This window comes from Podarcis tiliguerta (genome assembly GCF_965153285.1).
Source record: "Podarcis tiliguerta genome assembly, chromosome: 17".
NCBI lineage: Eukaryota > Metazoa > Chordata > Lepidosauria > Squamata > Lacertidae > Podarcis > Podarcis tiliguerta.
Genome location: NC_139550.1, coordinates 7,295,145 through 7,316,611, shown reverse-complemented (window position 1 = coordinate 7,316,611; position 21,467 = coordinate 7,295,145). Strand labels below are relative to the sequence as shown.

Here is a 21,467-nt window from a genome sequence, read left to right as displayed (position 1 = left end):
GCAACATTACAAAGGCTTTGGATATATTGGAGGACTAAAATGCGGATGAACTACAATACGCAGTTGATTAAGATATTTAAAGGCCCTCTACAAAGGTCATGTGGTGTGAAGAAACACAAAGTAATCAAGGAAGGGTTTAGGGGGAAGTCGACTCTTTAAATATTTGGAAATGAATATATATTGTTATTGTATAAGTTTGTTATTTTGGAAAATTAATAAAATAATATATATATATATATATATATATATATATATATATATATATATATATATATATATATATGAGAGATTATTATTATTATTATTATTATTATTATTATTATTATTATTAATTATTTATACCCCGCCCTCCCCAGCCAAGACTGGGCTCAGGGCGGCTATTCAAAGGACCCAGGGTGGGGAGGAGGGAAGTTCTAAGATTCCGAAGAATCTCGTTTTATTTTTAAAAAAAATGTTTTTAAATGTTAATTGTGTGATCTATTTTGTAAAACCAATAAAAACTATTTCCAAAAAAAAAAAGAAAGAAAAAACAAGGGGGTGAAATTACCTAAAAGTGCTTGTCTAACAATAAAAAGGCTGAATCCTACCCAACCCCACTAAAAGAGAAGGCAGAATTTCATCTTGAAACAGTTCTCTAGTCATCTCTGATGGGATAGCTTTCCATGCACAGGAAGGTTTGCTTTACACAAAGGAAACATTTGACCACACAATTCCCCGCCTACAGTCTGAAGTTGCACGATCCAGGGGGGAAAAAGTACTACAACATGCATAACAAGTCAACATTTATCAACATCCTTGCACAAGTGCTGATCTCAGACCAGTAGAGTCCCACATCCCAGTATCCCTGTCTTGCTACACCCCCTGGAATCCCCAGCAGCCCTGCAATTCTGAGAGCATCCCAGCAAAGATGAAGTAGGAGCTTTACCTTCCAGCAGAGATGGTTTGAAGTTGGTCTCCAGAATGTCAGTCCTGTTATATTTGTAAATCTGGGAGACAGAGGAAAAAAGAGAAGGGACATAAAAACCCACATCAAGGTTGTTGTTGAGTGACAAACACAAATTCTTTCAACAGGCAGGTAACGAAAATGGGTTCATGTTTTGAAGGATCTCACCAATCTTAGGGCTTCATCCCAAGTGGTCCCTTCCAGGAGAAGAAGAATGGCCTCTTCATAATCCTGGAAAAAGGGAAGCAAAGCATTTTCTGCCTTCTATTTTTATGTTTATTTGTCGCTTTACACATGCCTCAAAGCGATTTACAGGAAACAGGAAATTATGTTCACATGTGGTGGGGGTGTAAATATGTACAATTTTTATTTTTTTTTTTTGCAAAGTATGTTTAAGGAGACAACAGAAATCACTGGGCTAAAGCTGACCAAAAGTCCAGAGTTGGCATTATTATCAATTTACGATGGAGTGGAAGGTTCACAGGCTAGGAAGGGCTTGCTCACAAATTTATTGACAGCTGCACGCATTATGATAGCAAGGAAGTGGAAGGGGCAAGCAGAATATAAAATGGAAGAATGGTATAAAGAGGTGTGGGATTTCGCTAAGAATGATAAATTAACACGTACCATTAAGGTAAGACGGGGAATATGCAGGAGAAATGATTCTGAGGAGATATGGAGGAGATATGTTTGCAGAATTTTGACTGTTAAAACGGAGAGGGTGTTGAAATTTTGGGAGGTTGGATAGTTACAGTGGAATGGTCTCAGTGGTGGGAGGCACATTTTTATTCTTATTCATTTATGATTATTACTTTGTAAAAAAAAAAATTAAGCGATTTACAGATAGTAGTAAAATAAGAGAGCACAGCATATAAAAAGCAAAAGAAAAAAGAAAAAAAAGCGCAAAGTGGTTAAAAAACTTAAGAATTATGATGATGTGTGCACAGCAGTCAGGGCTTTACAAACACAATCCCAGAGGGAAAGTATAACAAACTACAGAATATAATTACACTGGAAGGTGAATGGGAGTAATGAGTATTTCTCGCACACATTGATTTTAATTTGCCGGGGGCAAGATCCAGCTCACTGGTTGTTAGTTGGCCAATTCTTGCACTATGTATTTCATTTATATGCCGCTTTTCCTCCAATAAGCTGAAGGCAGAACACACCATTCCCACCCCCTTTTTCATCCTCAAAACAACCCTGTAAGGTAGGTTAGTTGGAAATGCAGGGACTGTCCTGAGGTAAACCAGTGAGTTTCGTGGCTATGTATTTTTCGCTCTATAAGATGCACCAGACCACAAGACGCACCTAGTTTTTGGAGGAGGAAAACAAGAAAAAAAATATTCTGAATCTCAGAAGCCAGAACAGCAAGAGGGATCGCTGCGCAGTGAAAACAGCGATCCCTCTTGCTGTTCTGGCTTCTGGGATAGCTGCGCAGCCTGCATTCGCTCCATAAGGATGCACACACATTCCCCCTTACTTTTTAGGAGGGAAAAAGTGAGTCTTAGAGAGCAAAAAATACGGCATGTGGGGATTCAAACCCTGGTTTCCCAGGTCCTAGTCTGACACTCTGACCACTGTACCGTAATGGCTGTCTTTAGAACCCAGGCCAGACAGCACAAAGAGACACAGGGGTAGTAAGCTGGGAATCTGAGCAACAAGCAGGGGGTGGAAGAAGAGAAATTATTATTATTATTAAATTTGCATACTGCCCTTCGTCTGAAATTTAGGCGATACCTTGGCATATTGTTCCAGGAGTACTGCTGCATCTGCATACTTCCTTTTTTCAACAAATTTCCCTGAAAGAAGGAAGAGAATTTAATTTAATTTTTTTTTTGGGGGGGGGGGAGAAGAACAAAGAAACACTTCTTGGTAAAATAAACCCTGCCTGTGTTATTGCTTTAATATATTGCGGGTTCTGATTTCTTCCTTGTATGTGATCCCCATTAATTAAAGATGCCAGTCCTTAAATTAGATCAAGTCGTCAGCAGCAGGGGATTCTATTCATTCATATTGCCTGGTAAAATGATATAAACAACAGCATCCTGATACAAAGTGTAACTGGCGTATAAATTTCTGCACCATAGCAACCCCACTCTTTGCACAGACCTATGCAAGTCGAAACTGCCGCACGGATTTAATCTGCATTAATGAATACTTGGTCTCACTATTTGGGCTTCAAGGAATTCAGCAATGTGTGTGGGGGATATTTGGCAAAAATTAAGAATGGCAAAGAAGGGAAGAGAAGCAGATAACATGGACGGAAAGTTGGCTGTGCAGGGCATTTGAAGTGCTGTACTATTTCCAACTTCAGGGTTGTTGTTGTTTAGTCGTGTCCAACTCTTCATGACCCCATGGACCAGAGCACGCCAGGCACTTCTGTCGTCCACCACCTCCTGCAGTTTGGTCAAACTCATGCTGATAGCTTCGAGAACACGGTCTAACCATCTCGTCCTCTGTCGTCCCCTTCTCCTTGTGCCCTCCATCTTTCCCAGCATCAGGGTCTTTTCCAGGGAGTCTTCTCTTCTCATAAGGTGGCCAAAGTATTGGAGCCTCAGCTTCACAATCTGTCCTTCCAGTGAGCAATCAGGGCTGATTTCCTTCAGAATGGATCGGTTTGATCTTCTTGCAGTCCACGGGACTCTCAAGAGTCTCCTCCAGCAACATATTTCAAAAGCATCAATTCTTCAGCGATCAGCCTTCTTTATGGTCCAGCTCTCACTTCCATACATCACTACTGGGAAAACCATAGCTTTAACTATACGGACCTTTGTTGGCAAGGTGATGTCTCTGCTTTTTAAGATGCTGTCTTACTTGATCTAACTTCAGGGTGCTCTGTCTCAAAACTTCTTTTGGTTTCCAAGGGCTTCTTCTGTAATCTTCTGTCAGGATTAAATTCAGGGTAAGACTGAGAATGGCCCTCAGGCTATCATGCTCCCAACTCTCCCTTAAGAAAAAGTAGAAAACGAAGCAGGAGATCCCATACTTTGTGGAGGGAAGGAGGGCACCCAGGCCTGAGGCCTCCTCCCCATCTCTTCCCAACTACAAGCTCGGGCAGAATGCATAATCTGAACAGACCTTGAGTGTACAAGAGACATAGGCAGGGTGCCATGTTACGGATCTAACCTGCAGCCGGGATGTTGGGTTGCCATATTTTGAAGAGCGAAAAAGAGGACGCTATGACAACTCTCATTTTAAATACCCTGACTATATGTAGGCTATAGAAGCTGTGATATTTTGCTGAGGGGGGCAGGTGAAGAGAAGAGGAAAGCAAGTCTTCACACACACACACACACACACACACACACACACACACTTTTTCACAAAAAACAAAAACAAAACCATTGCATTAAAAACACACATAAGTTAAAACATTTAAAAGAACTATATAAACAATCAATTTTGAATCCACATTCTAGGATTACTTGAATCCCCCAACTTCCCTCCACTACCTCGCCTGGTTCCTTTGTATTATCTTCATTAATGCATGTCAATAAAATATTCATCTCTAATGACCTCCAAGTTTACACATTATATATAACATCACAAGTGGTTTTTTTTTTATAAAAAAAATCCTGCTAATATATTAACTTGCATACATTGCTTTTATAAATATGCAATAAACATTTCCCATTGTTTTTTATATTTGTTGTCATCTTGATTTCTAAGTTTCCCAGTTAATTGAGCCATTTCCGCGTACTCCATTAACTTAATTTGCCAATCTTCCTTAGTGGGAAAGCAAGACTTCAACCACCAGTTATGTCTATGTCTCATCCAGAAAGTACAGCGGTACCTTGGTTCTCAAACAACTTGGTACTCAAACAGCTTGGAACCCAAACACTGCAAACCCGGAAGTAAGTGTTCTGGTTTGTGAACGTTTTTTGGAAGCCGAATGTGCTCCATTTTGAATGTTAAGCTTCCGTTTTGAGTGCTACGCTTAGGTTTATTTGCTTTTGCTATTTATTTTGTGGTTTTGTTTTTGTGGCTCTTTTTTGTTTATTTTTATGACTGTCTGGAACCCAGTTCAGCTACTGATTGATCAATTCAGTGACTGCAGTACATTGTTTATTGCCTTCATTTTATGGATCAATGATCTCATAAGAAAAAAAATAAATTTTAATTTTTCTCATCTACAAGACTGTCTTATTTATTTTATAGTACAGTAAACTGATTATTGCTTTCATGTTATGGATCAGTGGCCTTGTTCAATAGTAAAATCCATGTTAAATTGCTGTTTTAGGGGTTGTTTTCCAAAGTCTGGAACGGATTAATCCATTTTGCATTACTTTCTATGGGAAAGCGTGCCTTGGTTTTGGAACGCTTTGGTATTGGAACGGACTTCCGGAACGGATTAAGTTGGTGAACCAAGGTACCACTGTATAGCCAGAGACATTTTGGCAAATTGAAAAAATCAACCCGGACAGAAATTTTACCGCTGAAAAGGAGGACGTGTCCTGGAAAAAGAGGGCAGGTGGCAACCCTGGAGCAACGCAAACAAGAGGCCGCATGCATTTCAGAATGCTCACCTGCCATGTTCCTTGCCAGGTTGGCCAGCTTGTCTTCGGTGTAACAAAGCTCGCCGGCTGCCGTCAGGGCCAGCTGCCAGTTACCGCTGATCAAAAAGGCATCCAGGGCTCTCTCGAATGCACCGCAGCGGAAGAAGATCAGCCCCGCTTGCTCAGGGAGATGCTTCTGGATCAAGTGTTCTCCATAAGCATAGCTAACAGTCTGCAAGGCAGAAACGTAAAGAAATTGGAGTTGGGGGAGGGATGGTTACTTTGCACTGGCAGTTCCGTCACCGCAAGAAGTGAGGTTACAGGGAAGCAGGCAGAGGGCCTTCTCAGTAGCGGCACCCACCCTGTGGAATGCCCTCCCACCAGATGTCAAAGAGAAAAACTACTACCAGACTTTTAGAAGACATCTGAAGGCAGCCCTGTTTAGGGAAGCTTTTAATTGTTTGATGTTTTATCGCATTAAGGTAAAGGTAAAGGTACCCCTGCCTGTACGGGCCAGTCTTGACAGACTCTAGGGTTGTGCGCCCATCTCACTCAAAGAGGCCTGGGGCCAGCGCTGTCCGAAGACACTTCCGGGTCACGTGGCCAGCGTGACATCGCTGCTCTGGCGAGCCAGAGCCGCACACGGAAACGCCGTTTACCTTCCCGCTAGTAAGCGGTCCCTATTTATCTACTTGCACCCGAGAGTGCTTTCGAACTGCTAGGTTGGCAGGCGCTGGGACCAAACAGCGGGAGCGCACCCCGCCGTGGGGATTTGAACCGCCGACCTTTCGATCGGCAAGCCCTAGGCGCTGAGGCTTTAACCCACAGCGCCACCCGCGTCCCCCTTTATCGCATTATTATTATTATTATTATTATTCTGCTGGGAGTCGCCCAGAGTGGCTAGGGAAACCCAGCCAGATGGGCGGGGCATAAATAATAAATTATTATTAATTATTTTTCTTCTTCTTCACTGACTGGACAAAACAGGTGAAATATCATAGTATGGCCCGCACATTCACTATTGTTTGGTTCCCTCTCATCTCCTATGTTTCTAAATCTTTACCATAGCTCTCCTAGCTCCAATCACCCATGTCTCCTTCTGGGGAGACTCAACAAAACAGACTAAGATACCTTATGTTCTCAATGATTTCATTTCTGCCTGCTAATTCTATCATGTGATACTTCTTTAGGATTCGTAATGAAACATGATGCTTACAGTCCTCCATTTTGTTGTTTCCTGTTTGGGTTTTTTGTACATGTTCTTTAAGCCAATGAAACACAATTACAAAACACACACACACACAGATTCCTGACTAAATGTTGAACCTTGTACATAACAGGCTATGATTGTGTGTGCAACTGTGATTTTATTTCTTGTTTTAGAAATAAAACTTTATTAAAATAATGAAGGAGAAGCCACTGAATTAACTGATATACAGGAAGAGCTGTTCAACCTTCAGGAAAAAGTGACTTGGCTTTTAAATTGATTAAGTGGTTTGGAGTAAGTTATTGGCCAACGTCCAGCCTGTAACCTGCCTTTTATCACTGCGGTAGAGCAGCCTAAACTCACAAGTAATAAAGTAGTAATAAGAAAAAGGTACAGTGGTGCCTCGCAAGACGAAATTAATTCGTTCTGCGAGTTTTTTCGTCTTGTGAATTTTTCATCTTGCGAAGCACGGTTTCCCATAGGAAATGCAATGACGGTTTCCCATAGGAAATGCATTGACGGTTTTAATAAAAAGGCGCAAGACGTTTTCGTCTTGCGAAGCAAGCCCATAGGGAAATTCGTCTTGCGAAGCAACTCAAAAAACAAAAAACTCTTTCGTCTTGTGAGTTTTTCGTCTTGCGAGGTACCACTGTACAACAACGGGGAAAGTATTTTACACACCTTGTACTCTTGGGAGTCTGGCAAGTATAGCTTCAGGGCTTCATTAAATAAGTTCTGATCCACCACCAAGTTCAGGAACTCTGAAAAATGCTCTGGCCCTGAGGGGAAAGCAAAATACACTTTCTTGGGAAGAAAGCAAGCAACGGGTTTCACATAACTGCACAAGCCAATCTGGGCTGACTAGAGTGGGGTTTGGCTAGACAAGTCCTAGCGTGAACGCAAAACTTTTGAGCTACCTGAGGACAAACATAAAAATCTTAGCTGGGGGCGGGGGGGGGGGCGGAGAGCAAGTTATAGTCCCAGTTATTCCAAAAGAAAAAAATTAAAATATACCGTATTTTTCGCTCCATAAGACGCACCTTTTCCCTCCTAAAAAGTAAGCGGAAATGTGTGTGCATCTTATGGAGCGAATGCAGGCGGGAAAAGTCCCCAAGAGCCGCACACATGCTCTGCGCGCTCTTTAAAGGGAGCGCGGCTCTTGCGGGCTTTTCCCCAAGGAGGAAGAAGGGCAGCCAGTCACTGATGGGCTATCCTTCTCCCACCTTGTAGAAAAGCCCACAAGAGCTGCAAGCTCTTTAAAGAGCGGCGCCTAGCGTGTGTGCGGCTCTTGGGGGCTTTTCCTGAGGAGGGAGAAGGGACTGATGTGGCCTGTCAGTCCCTTCTCCCTCCTCGGGGAAAAGCCCCCAAGAGCCGCAAACACGCTCCGCGTGCTCTTTAAAGGGAGTGTGGCTCTTGGCTGGCTTTTGCAGGAGGTGGCGGAATTCCCGCACCTCATAGAAAAGCCAGCAAGAGCCGCATACACGCTCCACACGGCTCGTGAAAGGGAGGACTGAGCACAGCCTGGGTTGCATACAGGCTCTGCTCAGTGCTCCCTTTAAAGAATATACCGTATTTTTCGCCCTATAGGACGCACTTTTCCCCCTCCAAAAATGAAGGGGAAATGTGTGTGCGTCCTATGGGGCGAATGCAGGCTTTCGCTGAAGCCTGGAGAGCGAGAGGGGTCGGTGCGCACCGACCCCTCTCGCTCTCCAGGCTTCAGGAGAGCCCCAGCGCCAGCCCCACAAGGTCGGGGGACAGAGGGAGGCGGAACGCCGCCATCCCACTGTCTCCCGAAGTGGCTTGGAGGCTGATGGCGGGGAGACCCCGCCGCCAGCCCCGCAAGCTCCGGGGACAGCTGGGAGGCGCAGCGCGTCTTCCCCCTGTCCCCGGACCTGATCTGAAGGCTGGTGGCAGGGAGAAGAGCGCTTCTCCCCGCTCCCGGCCCCACAAGCGCCTGGGGGGGAAATAATTTTTTTTTTCTTTATTTCCCCCCCAAAAAACATGGTGCATCCTATGGGCCGGTGCGTCCTATGGGGCGAAAAATACGGTACTTTTTTTTGCATTCCCCCTCTAAAAACTAGGTGCGTCTTATGTAGCGAAAAATACGGCAGATGCGTAGCCTCAGATCCATGGTCCATTTAGCCCAGCATTCAGTTTCTTGAGGGTGGGCAGGAAGAAAAAAATCCTGAAAATGTTGGCTGCATTCAGATAATCAGGTTATTAAGCCACTGTTGTTGAGTAAAAGGGAGGATAAACTTTGCTGCTCCCTTTACGAAGATTAGCAAAATGAGGGAGTCTCTAATCAGCTACAGTTAACAGAAAAGATAAGATGTGGCAAAAGGAATATTTGCCCCCAAGAGACCACACAGCCAGGGTACCTACCACATTTGCTGAGATGATGAAGAGCCTTTGAATACCTCTTCAAATATTTATCTATAGAGTATCTCTGGTAATTGTTTTCCATTTTCTTAAGTTTGTTCAAGAATGGGAGATATTCCTTAGGATCCTGCCAAAAAAGGAGGGTTGTAAAAAATAATTATTTTTGAAAAGCATGAGCTGCAGTTGCCTAGTTGTCAAAGGAACGGCAGCTTGAACAGTCTCCCCAGAATTCCAGTCTAGATCTGAGCAGAAACTATTTGCCTTGTTGTTGTGTCAAAGGGCACATTCTATTTTCAGAAATGTTGTGCTCTTGTTGTAAACTCATTCACTTTTTCTAATGAATATTGTTCTCTCCTCCCCCCCCTTCCTTCCCTTCTTTTTTTGGGGGGTTTGGGGCTCTCACTTTTCTCGGCCTCTTTTGTCCCCACTGTCATTTTATTCAATTCCTTGAGAAGACGCAGGTGGTTTTGTCCATGCCACGACTCAACTTCTGACAAAGCAAGATCATGAACACTCTTCAAAGACACCCCACTTGGGTCACCACAGACCAGCCTTAGATGTTGCCAGACTCTAGTTCCCAGCAGCCCCTGCCAGCATGGCCAATTGTTGGGGATTATGGGAGCTGCAGTCCAACAATAACTGGAGGGCACCAGCCTGGGGAGAGATTGCCACAGACAATTTAAACAGCAGTGTGGGAAAATGAGGCAAAGGATAATGAAGGCAAAGAAGCACTACCACTAAGAAACAGGTGTGATCTGTAGGAACTGCACAGAATGGACAACCCTGTATGCTTATGGCTGTGTAGCGTATTTTTCGCTCTATAGGACGCATCTTTTCCCCTCCAAAAATTAAGGGGAAATGTGTGTGTGTCCTATGGAGCGAATGCAGGCTCCTTGGCTTCAGCAATAGCAACGCGAAGCCTCTGAAGCGCAGAGGGAGCGCTCCCTCCGCACTCCCGAGGCTTCGAGTTCCTTTTGCTGAAGACGGGAGAGCAAGACTCTCCCGGCTTCAGCAGAGAGGGAGAGCTGTGCAGCGCCTCTTCAGCGAAGCAGGAGGAGAAATGGAAGGGGCTCCGTTTCTCCTGCCGCTTTGCTGAAGAGGCGCTGTGCAGAGAGGGGGAGATTTTTTTTCTTCTTGTTCTCCCCCTCTAAAACAAGGTGCGTCCTATGGTCGGGTGCGTCCTATAGAGTGAAAAATTCGGTATATGCTATACCTTTTAAAGCACATTTCCTCCCTCAAAGAATTCTGGATACTGTAGTTTCTTAAGTGCTGCTGGGAATTGTAATTATGTGATGGGTAAATCACAGTGCCCAGAATTCTTTGATGGAAGGAATGTGCTCCGGTCATACTTTAAAAGGTTTAGTGTCCATGCAGCCATCGACAGCGGAGGAGCTTGGGTGGCAGAAGCAATTCTTGGGAGTGTATTTTGCAGTTATATACCACTTATTTCTCCAACGGCTTAGGCCGAGAGGCACTGACTGGGTCAGAGGGGGAATTCAAACCTGGGTCTCCCAGGTCTTAGGTCCATTGCTCTAACCGTACACTACACAGACTCTCCCCTTGAGAGAGCATTTTGATAAAGCAGTGATAATTTTTGTTGTTTTTGTTCCGACATCTAGGACAGGGCAGTAAATGGGCTATGGGAAAACAAAACACAAAGTTACCTTCTGAGACTTCTCAGCAACCATGATGACTAAATCGAAATCGTATGTCCCCAGAGAATGATCATACAACTCATTGACATCTACCAAGTACAGGAGGTATTTGAGAGCTTCTTCTGCACTCACAGATCCAGCAGTTATCGAAGTTTGCTCTGCAGTTTAAAATTATTATTATTATTATTATTATTAAAAAGACTTTCAAAAGGCGACTGCTGAATCAGATGTCTAAGGAAGATGTTGCACAGAAATGTAGGAACTTGTTTAACAAGCAAGCACTATCATCACAGATTGATTGCATGAGAAACTGAGCTTTACTATACAGCAAGCAAGTTTCTTGCCCTCATTGTTCCTTAAAAAAAAAAAAATGGAAACATGAGTCCAACATGTGGTGAAACTCCAAAGGAGTGAGTAATGAGCCCAAACATCCCCCGGTAAATGTAGATACTACCTAACAGCCTTTACGAGGCCCCAACCCACCCACCCCAGTTTTAAACCCCATAACATGTGTTCAATCAATTCAACCCTAATAATGTACCTCGAAGTTTACGAATTCTCTGCAGAGCTGTTTCCAGTTCTGGGGGGCTCTTTTTCACATGAGAGGTCAGTATGGACAAACAGTATCTAAAGAGGACGGGGGGGGGGGGGGAAGACAAGTGTTAAAACCTCTGGACTTTAGCTAGTTGTTCATTTCTCCCATATTTTGCTTAAAAGTGGAAGAGAAGAGATTTAGATATCTAGCCCCTTTCTTCAGCTCCTATAACACCCCACAGCCCTTTTTAGCAAAGAAGCTGGTTTTAAAGGGATAGAGAGGAAGTCTGGGTTGAAAATTATTTCACCAACTCCCTGGCCTTTCTGTCCATGACTGAGGTAAATTAGAATGAAAAGAGCCAATGGAGAGAGCCAATTCTGCCTCTGCTTACTGGCACCATAAGGAGTCACAGTCTCTAACTAACCTGGGTCTCCATCTGTCTTTGAACTACAATTCCCATCATCCCTGGCCACTGGGATGATGGGAGTTGTAGTCCAACAACAGCTGGAGACCCAAGTTTGGGAAACCCTGCTCTAGACCTTGAGAAAGGAGAGAGGAAACACTCACCACTCCTTAAGCCAGAAGCTGCATTCCTTCCTCTTCCCACATACCCTGAACCCCAAGCTCCGAGGATTTTTGGTGGATGCGGGGGAAAATAAATTTCCTCCTTCCTCACAACTCTGGTGATCTGGTAGTCCTGTTATTAAGAGTCAAGCAGCTCCTTCCTTTCTGTATAGACCCAGCACTCCTATCCGAGTTCTATCAGGGTTCTATGGCTTTTATATAGAGAGGTATTCTAGAATGATATGTTGAATACTTGGTAGTATTGATGTTCTCCATGGCTGTTCTCATTGCATCACAGATGAGGTTAACCTTTTTCCCATCAGAATCGTGAAGCTCACAGACATTGGTAGGCTCTAGAGGTGGGTACATAGTCTTTGTGTAGTCTTCTTCTCTAGGAAGGAGCACATAAACAAAGAAACTAGGTCTCAGTGCCATCTACAATACAAAAATGTACACAGGATAAACACATCATTCAACAAGACTGACTAAAAAAATCGGTAGGGCTGTGTGTTTCTCAAAAGCACAAAATCCAGCTTCCTAAAGTCCTCAGCATTTTGGATTTTATTTTTCATACAAATTTCTAGCCCCTAGGTCTGCAAAAATATACTTGAAAATGTGTGGGAATGGCATAATGAAATCTTAGAAACCAGAAAAGTTCCAGTGATTGAGGTTGGAATTTCACTTGCTTTCTCCATACAGGCAAATCAGAATACATTTTGCATAAAATAATGACGACAATGGTGCAAAAATAAAAGAAAATATAACAAATTTAATCTGAACGATGTGCAGATTGCAAAATTCGCCTTTACTTGATGCAGAATCTGTTTTGCACAGAGTCCTCCATCTCAGTCAGCTGCCTGATTGTACATGTTTAAAGGAATAGGACCTCCCTCTCAACCAGTCCTCAAAAAATATACCCGTATTTTTCACTCTATAAGACACACCAGACCTCAAGATGCACCTAGTTTTTGGAGGAGGAAAACAAGAAAAAAAATATTCTGAATCTTAGAAGCCAGAACAGCAAGAGGGATCGCTGCGCAGTGAAAGCAGTAATCCCTCTTGCTGTTCTGGCTTCTGGGATAGCTGCGCAGCCTGCATTCACTCCATAAGATGCACACACATTTCCCCATACTTTTTAGGAGGGAAAAAGTGAGTCTTATAGAGCAAAAAATACGGTATGTAAACACATCAAGTTTCATCCAAAATATCTGATTCCTTCTCCTTTGTTACCTTAGCCCCTATAGACAGACTGAACGCTGTAAGGAAAGTGAAAAGGAAACAAGAGCAACCTAAAGACTTGTAGGACAAGAACTTCCTCAGGATCTAACTGTGTGCTACACCCTAATGCTGCCTTTGCCAACCTGTTGCCCTCCAGATGTTCTGGGCCTCAACTCCCATGCCATTCAAAACGTCTGGAGAGCACAAGGTTGACGAAGGCTGTGCCAATGCGTGCAACAGTGCCCTGCTTTTGGAAAAGCAGAACAGCTTCAGGATGGGGGAAATTAAGAGAAACAATTTTTTCTGCCCCAGGAGAGAAAATACTTTAGAGGGGCAGTTCTGAAATGGAAAAATAAGAGCTGGGGAGAAGGTGAAGCACTCCTTTGTTCAGCTTCCCCTCTCAAAGCTATTTTGCATTTTCAAATACAGCACCCAGGTATAAGGCGCTGTCAACCTCTTGGTCTTTACACATTAACCAGGCGATACTCACTTCAGCTCTGTGAGGAACAAGTTGATAAAACTCACTGAATCAATTTGTTTTATAAATGTTTCCACATTTTCCAGGAAAACCTGAAACGAAACCAAGTCCTGTTAACTTCACATCAACCTCTTAAATTTGTGGACCAATTATAAATAGGCAGAAGAAACTCAAAGCAAATTTCATGCTGAAACGGCCTTTCACAGCCCATCTAACAAAGCAGTCCAAATGGTTTATGACTGATAAACCTGGGAAATCCTCACTCAATGTGGGTAGGTATCAAAAAAGGCATTTGGAGGAGACCTTATCTAACTTTCCGTGTGCCTTGGTGCAGAAATAATATTTCCTAATCTCCTAACTTGGGTAAAGAGATACGGAACACCCCTATCATTATCGATGGAGGAAGTCTGATACAGTGGTGCCCCGCAAGACGAATGCCTCGCAAGACGGAAAACCCGCTAGACGAAAGGGTTTTCCGTTTTGGAGGTGCTTCGCAAAACGAATTTCCTATGGGCTTGCTTCGCAAGACGAAAATGTCTTGCGAGTTCCTGCAATTTTTTTCCGCTCCCCACCCCCTTTTTCTACGGCACTAAGCTGCTAATAGCCTTTTAGCAGCTAATCCGCTAATCCCTTAAGCCTTTAATAGCCGCTAATAGCCGCTAAACCGCTAATAGCGCTAATCCACTAATAGGGTTGCTTCGCAAGACGAAAAAACCGCTAGACGAAGAGACTTGCGGAACGGATTCTTTTCGTCTTGCGAGGCACCACTGTATTGTTACAGAACAACCGTTTTTAAATTTAAATTCATAAATTGTATCGTCAAAGTGCAAAAAGCGCAAGTAGATAAATAGGTACCGCTCCGGCGGGAAGGCAAACAGCGTTTCCATCTGCTGCTCTGTTCTGGTTCGCCAGAAGCAGCTTAGTCATGCTGGCCACATGACCCGGAAGCTGTATCCCAGCTCCCTCGGCCAATAAAGCGAGATGAGCGCCGCATCCCCAGAGTCGGTCACGACTGGACCTAATGGTCAGGGGTCCCTTTACCTTTACCTTTATAAGTTTTAGATGATTTATCAGTTAATATTTCTTTAGCTGGGTGACAGTGCTAACAGCCATCAGCTCGCTGCGAGGATTTGTGATGTTCAGGCCCTCTCCCCAAACAGATGGACTCTGAGCAACGTTGACAACAGGTTTATTCAAACTTGCCTTTGGATTGTGGTCATAAATGAGGTTGAGATTGATTCGCAGCTTCCTCATGCATTCAAAGGCTTCTTTAAACTGGAGGCTGGCAGGAGAGGCAGAATGATTGGTAAGTCATTCGAAAGAGGAAGACACATGTCCCAAATTGCGCCCAATGTCCCATCAACTTGACTCACCAGTCCAGCCACTTGCGGACTTGGGCCAAAACAAGAGCACGGTGATGAACAGTTTCCAAGTTTCCTCTCGGCATCTGCAGAAAGATCACAATATAAATTTACCGCCCTTGCTGCTAACCCCACGATAGCTTATTGCCAATAGCAGGGGGAGGAGTCATGAACAGCCCCCCCTTCCCTTTTGCAGCCACCCGACCCAACCTTCAGTAATCAAATAAATGGATATTGCAAAAGTGGACATATTCAAGGAAAGCTTGGTGAAAGATTTATATATATATATTTAGAAAGTGTCTAAATAGCTGGAGGAATGGGGACATTAACAAACAAGTGGGGGTGCAAAATGTCTCCCCATATTTTTATTTCTATAAAGGTAAAAACAAAGGACCCCTGGATGGTTAACTCCAGTCAAAGACGATTATGGCGTTGCGGTCCTCATCTCGCTTTCAGGCCAAGGGAGCCAGTCTTTGTCCACAGACAGCTTTCCGGGTCATGTGGCCAGCATGACTAAACTGCTTCTGGAGCAACAGGACACCGTGACAGAAACCAGAGAGCATGGAAATGCCATTTACTTTCCTGCCGCAGTGGTACCTATTTATCTACTTGCACTAGCGTGCTTTCGAACTGCTAGGTTGGCAGGAGCTGGGAAAGAGCAACGGGAGCTCACCCCGTCACGGGGATTCAAATTTCTGATCAGCAAGGGCGAGGCTCAGTGGTTTAGACCACAGCGCCACCTGCGTCCCATTTCTATACAGTGGTACCTCAGGTTAAGTACTTAATTCGTTCCGGAGGTCTGTTCTTAACCTGAAACTGTTCTTAACCTGAAGCACCACTTTAGCTAATGGGGCCTCCTGCTGCTGCCGCAGCACGATTTCTGTTCTTAACCCGAGGTACTACTTCTGGGTTAGCAGAGTCTGTAACCTGAAGCGTACGTAACCCGAGGTACCACTGTACTATAATACTGGCACATGAGGGAGAAGGGTCCAGCCTCAGCAATCTAGTTCGTTTTATGGGGAATCATTCAAATAATGATTTATCCAGCCTGATTTGTGAATGAGACACTCCAGGCAAGAGCTACATGGCATAATTATTCCATTTGTGTAGCCCAGTTATTTCTCTTTACCACGATCACCACCACGCAACAAATAAGGTGCTTTGAGCCATAAGCATAGATGGAGAGCACTCACCTGCAAAATGAGCTTTGTATCCTGCGGCACAATTGTGACTATCCGGGATCCTCTTTCAACCTTGCGCTGTGTCTCACTGTTGGGGACAGATGCGCTGCCCAAACCTGACTGCAAAGCTGAAGATGCCACAGTCAATATAAAAGCTCAGTCCCAAAGGAAGAACTATTTACTTTTTTTATGAGTGAGGAAAAGGTGCCTAATAAAATGGACACAAACCCCAAGTGCAGATATGCCAGGTTTTATCCAATAAAACTGTCCCAATAGTGCAAGGATTTCTGCCACTGTGCACATTTGATATAAGTTTGCTGATTGAGAGTAAGTGTGTGTGTGTGTGTGTGTGTGAGAGAGAGAGAGAGAGAGAGAGAGAGAGAGAGAGAGAGAGAGAGAGAAGGCCTTTACAATGCTAATGGCTTTATACAGTATGGACAATGTTACGCTCATCCTCTTTGTGCTGCTGTGGCATGAGAAAAGCGAGCTCCTATAAAAAGTAGGAACATTGGTGGCCATTTAGAAGAATCGAAAGCAAACATCCATCCATAGGTGGATGCTACGTATTTGAGGGAAGGGCTAACTGAGGAGATTTCACCCCTCCCATATCCAAGAATCTCCTGAGGAGTCTGCTGATTCTGCAGAGAGGAGGCGGGCGTATTCTGCTCTCTACTTATTCTGCTCCAGCACCACATCAAAGAATCGGTCGGTCAGTCAGTCAGTCAGTGTTAGAGAGAGATTGTGTGTTTAGATAAGGTTGCTGCTAAGAGCAGCTGCAGACACTCAGTGCGGTTTAGCATTCATTTATGCTTAGGCTCATTTAGCTCTGTATATACTTGTATAATAGTTGTAGATAGAATAAAGAAGATATTCTACAGAGCTGCTCTCCAAGTTGTTTATATACTCTGCTGTACTCTGCTGTGAGACGACTGTCTACTTGTGGAAGTGAATCCGGTGCTCACAACTCTAAGCTGTGAGTCCACAGCACTTTGACCTGTTCCTGTGAGAAGGTGGTCTCTGGAAGTGCTACCCAGCTCGCCTAGCCCAGTCGGGGCTGAAGTGGATGAGTCCAGTTAGTGGCACTGGCTCAAGGGCGATGCTGACACTAATAGCATCTCAAGGAAGAGGAAGTCCAAGAAAGGATCAGCTGACTAAGGCACCCTTTCTTGCTAGCCACGCTGGGCATATTCACCTTTCAGGGATGTGTTCCTCAGCGACAGGCACTGGCAGGTATGAGCATGTGTTGTCAACAGCAGAAACTCATCGTGGATGGCAAAGGACGTGACGTTTGAAGCAACCTGTGGGAAACAAAGAAGAATCCCTGCAGTAGGTCATTATGGGGGACATTACGTTGGGGAAGGGCTGAAGCTCAGTGGAAGAGCATATGCTCTCCAGGCAGAAGGTCCCAGGCTCAATGCCTGACATCGCCTGAAACCCAGGAGTGCCATAGCGGTCAATGCTGACAGGACTGAGCTACATGGACCAAGGGCCTGACTCATTACAAGGGAGCTTCCTATGGCAGAGGGGCAACAAAGGAGCGAGAGCTGGAAGAGAAGTTGGTACCTCAACGTCATTAATAAAAAAGCGGCATCTGTCAGTCAGACCAAAGATGGTTTCCTGAGGAGACAAAAGGCAGAGCACGGGGTTAGAAAGCAAACCTGCCATAGATTGGGTACCTATGAATTCTGTACAGAGAATCAAAAACCAGGCGCCGACTGAATCCAAAGCCTGCTAATGAAATAAACAACAAACAAACCATCTAAAATCTAGGTTTGTTGAAATCATCCGAATGAAACAAAATTCAAAATTATTTTGGATAATTTATTCTGCTTCCGCTCATTATAGAGATGGGAAGAACTATGCAGGGATCTGAAACTTCACCCTTACCACTGCCGGAATATTTATTTTATTTGTTACACACACACACACACACACACACACACACACACCATCCTTCATTATCGAATTCAAGGGTGATTTCCAAAATATATTGAAACTGCATATTCTAAAACAACAATAACTCCTCAAGTACAAGAATCAAAGTAGAAAAATATAAGCAGCATTACTAAGAGCAAGGTATTAAAAACCGCAAGTACTTGATGAAAGGAAAAAAGTCTTTCACAGAGACTGCTAGGCATTGTTTTCCAAAGTTTTCCAATGCATTTCTTATCAGCTACTAAGCAGTTTCTTTTTGGTTTCAAATGTATTTCTTATGAATAAAAAATTCGGTGCCACGCAAGCAAATTTTTACTCTGGAAGTATGGCTCAGGGAAAAAAGCTTGAGAACCACTGAGTAAGGTCACAACCAGGTGCTCAGTGCTCCTAGACTTCACACTTATTGTTTACTTACTTCACCACCAACCACAGCCAGTGCAGTCTGCATACATGGAGAGGGAAACTGGACAGCTGAACCGCTGCTGTTCAGCCAAGGGGTGACAACTGGTTTTTCAGCTCCTGAAGTGAGAGGGAAAAGACACAGCAGGTCTATGTGATAAAGCCAAGACTATTTATTTTACCGAATGCAGGAGGTTCAACATCTTGGAATGATGCGGAACAGGCCAAGCTTGCAACCTGGGTGGCATCCCTCACACCACTAGATGAGGGAATGCGCCAGAGCCAAGAACACTGGGGCTGCCTGAAGAGCGAAGGGAGAAGGTCCTCTAGAAAAGTTCAGCCCAGGAAAACACCATTCAGCTTTACATTCTCTCATTCTCACGCTCTCTCTCACCCGGGCTCTGAAAGGTCTGGTGACGTTATAGAACAGACTTCCCCGACCTGGTGCCCTTCCAGGTGTTTTCTGGACTACAACTTCCATCATATCCCTGGACATTGGCCACGCTGATGGGAGTAGTGGTTCAATACATTTGGCTAGCACCAGGTTAAGGAAGGCTATTCTAGAAAATAGGGACGTGGGTGGCGCTGTGGGTTAAACCACAGGGCCTAGGACTTGCTGATCAGAAGGTCGGCGGTTCGAATCCCCGCGACGGGGTGAGCTCCCGTTGCTTGGTCCCTGCTCCTGCCAACCTAGCAGTTTGAAAGCACGTCAAAGTGCAAGTAGATAAATAGGTACTGCTCCAGCGGGAAGGTAAACGGCATTTCCGTGCGCTGCTCTGGTTCGCCAGAAGTGGCTTAGTCATGCTGGCCACATGACCCGGAAGCTGTACGCCGGCTCCCTCGGCCAATAAAGCGAGATGAGTGCCGCAATCCCAGAGTCGGTCATGACTGGACCTAATGGTCAGGGGTCCCTTTACCTTTACCTTATTCTAGAAAATAGACACCCACACATAACTGTATGCATCATTCATGCACAGTGCATGGATTTTTGTGGCATTTGAGCCTATGAAGCTTTCTTATAGGAAAAGGCAAAGGACCCCTGGATGGTTAAGTCCAGTGAAAGGCGACTATAGGGTTGCAGCACTCATCTCGCTCTCAGGCCGAGGGAGCTAGAGTTTGTCCACAGACAGCTTTCCGGGTCATGTGGCCAGCATGACTAAACCACTTCTGGCACAACGGGACATTGTGACGGAAACCAGAGCACACGGAAACACCATTTACCTTCCCGCCACAGTGGTACCTATTTATCTGCTTGCACTGGTGTGCTTTCAAACTGCTAAGTTGGCAGGAACTGGGACAGAGCAACGGGAGCTTACTCCGTCTTGGGGATTCAAACAGCCAGCCTTCTGATCAGCAAGCCTAAGAGGCTCAGGGGTTTAGACCACAGTGCCACCCGTGTCCCTGGTTTGGCAGGCACCGGGTCAGGGAAGGCTATTCTAGAAAATAAGACACCTGCACAGAACTGAATGCATCATTCACACACAGCACCCTCTAGGACAGCTTTTCTCAACCTGTGGGTCCCCAGATGTTGTGGAACTACAACTCCCATCACCCCTAGCTTCAAGGCCAGAGCTCAGGGATGATGGGAGTTGTGGTCCAACAACATCTGGGGACCCACAGGTTGAGAACCGCTGCTCTAGGAGATGAAAACATTAAATGTGCTAGAGGCTAGACAAGGCAAAAAGTCAGCTTATGGATTTTTGTGACATTCGAGCCTACGAAGCTAATTTATTTGAAGACAGAGCACTGGCCCATCTAGACATGTACTGCCTGCTCTGGCGGGAAGCAGCTGCCCTGCAAAGTCTCAAGCAGGGGTGTCTCCCAGCCATTTGTATCACAGGTCCTTTTAACTGGAGATGGAGCCTGGGCCACTGTGCGGTCAAAACATGTGCTACAGCCCTTCCCTTCCCATGTTAGGACTTCCAAGACCAGCCTACCGGATAAGAGAATAACAGTGACCATACATACCCCAGAGGTACTTCATTATTCGTCCATCAGAAAGTTGCAGAGCCACAGCTTTGGTCTTCGGGTTGCAACACAGGCTGATGACATCGCCATCCACAGTCACAGGTGAGCTACGAAAGGTGCACAAAAGGGAGGAAGCTGACTGTGCTATGCTCAACCTGAGAGCAGACATTTTTGCATAAATGACTAAGGGACCAGAAGGGGAATGCAGGTTTCGGAAACCCAAACCACACTCTGAACTGTTCCTTCAAAGTGATCCCTAAGAAAGCAATAATTCCAGCCCTCCCCAATAATTTTTACTGGTTTTCATGCAAATACAAGAACAACATATAATTACAGTAACTGGTCCAAATATTATTTAACCAGATTTTAAATGGGGATTTCTATTATTTAACTAGCAAAGTCTCCAAAACTCTTATGATGATCCCAGTCTCTAGCCTTCAGCGCCATTTTAACATAGATGGCTAACATGAATCAGATGCATCAAGGCTTCAGTGTACAGTGGTACCTCAGGTTACATACGCTTCAGGTTACAGACTCTGCTAACCCAGAAATATTACCTCGGGTTAAGAACTTTGCTTCAGGATGAGAACAGAAATCGTGCAGCGGCAGCAGGAGGCCCCATTAGCTAAAGTGGTGCTTCAGGTTAAGAATAGTTTCAGGTTAAGTACAGACCTCCGGAACGAATTAAATACTTAACCTGAGGTACCCCTGTACATGTTTGTGGAGCTGGTGTGGCACAGTGGATTAGGAGGACCCCGGTTTAGCCACAAACCACAAAGGGTGGCCTGGGGTAAGCGACAATTCTTCTGTCTAGCCTATTTGACTAGAATAGAAATATATCAAGAAATATATACCATGGTCAAGAAAGGCAGCAAGCACAATGAACCATCTCACAAGGACTCTTACTCCCAGGGTTTTCTAACACCCACTAAAAATGCATATTAACTGGTTGTACGGCTGCAATACTGCTCTTTCTAGGCATCAGAACACACAGATGGGCGACTGGGAGAACAAGAAAATACACAAGGATTGGCTTTCCACAGGTAAAGGTAAAGGTACCCCTGCCCGTACGGGCCAGTCTTGACAGACTCTAGGGTTCTGCGCCCATCTCACTCAAAGAGGCCGGGGGCCAGCGCTGTCCGCAG

General features: G+C 44.7%; 1 protein-coding gene across 1 annotated transcript in view; it reads right to left on the bottom strand.

Annotated features, from left to right (window-relative positions):
• ELP1 (elongator acetyltransferase complex subunit 1) overlaps positions 1 to 21,467 on the bottom strand; it is a 49,310-nt gene that overhangs the window by 8,670 nt on the left and 19,173 nt on the right. Inside the window, exons 15-31 of the mRNA XM_083419491.1 lie at positions 20,323 to 20,429; positions 18,371 to 18,474; positions 17,584 to 17,637; positions 17,213 to 17,318; positions 16,033 to 16,148; positions 14,852 to 14,925; positions 14,682 to 14,760; positions 13,491 to 13,570; positions 12,036 to 12,173; positions 11,225 to 11,310; positions 10,693 to 10,841; positions 9,032 to 9,155; positions 7,331 to 7,428; positions 5,473 to 5,674; positions 2,684 to 2,745; positions 1,112 to 1,174; positions 926 to 986 (exon numbers count right to left, since the gene is read on the bottom strand). Coding sequence (XP_083275617.1) covers positions 926 to 986; positions 1,112 to 1,174; positions 2,684 to 2,745; positions 5,473 to 5,674; positions 7,331 to 7,428; positions 9,032 to 9,155; positions 10,693 to 10,841; positions 11,225 to 11,310; positions 12,036 to 12,173; positions 13,491 to 13,570; positions 14,682 to 14,760; positions 14,852 to 14,925; positions 16,033 to 16,148; positions 17,213 to 17,318; positions 17,584 to 17,637; positions 18,371 to 18,474; positions 20,323 to 20,429 — 1,703 coding nt within the window. The remainder of the gene's footprint in view (positions 1 to 925; positions 987 to 1,111; positions 1,175 to 2,683; positions 2,746 to 5,472; positions 5,675 to 7,330; positions 7,429 to 9,031; positions 9,156 to 10,692; positions 10,842 to 11,224; positions 11,311 to 12,035; positions 12,174 to 13,490; positions 13,571 to 14,681; positions 14,761 to 14,851; positions 14,926 to 16,032; positions 16,149 to 17,212; positions 17,319 to 17,583; positions 17,638 to 18,370; positions 18,475 to 20,322; positions 20,430 to 21,467) is intronic.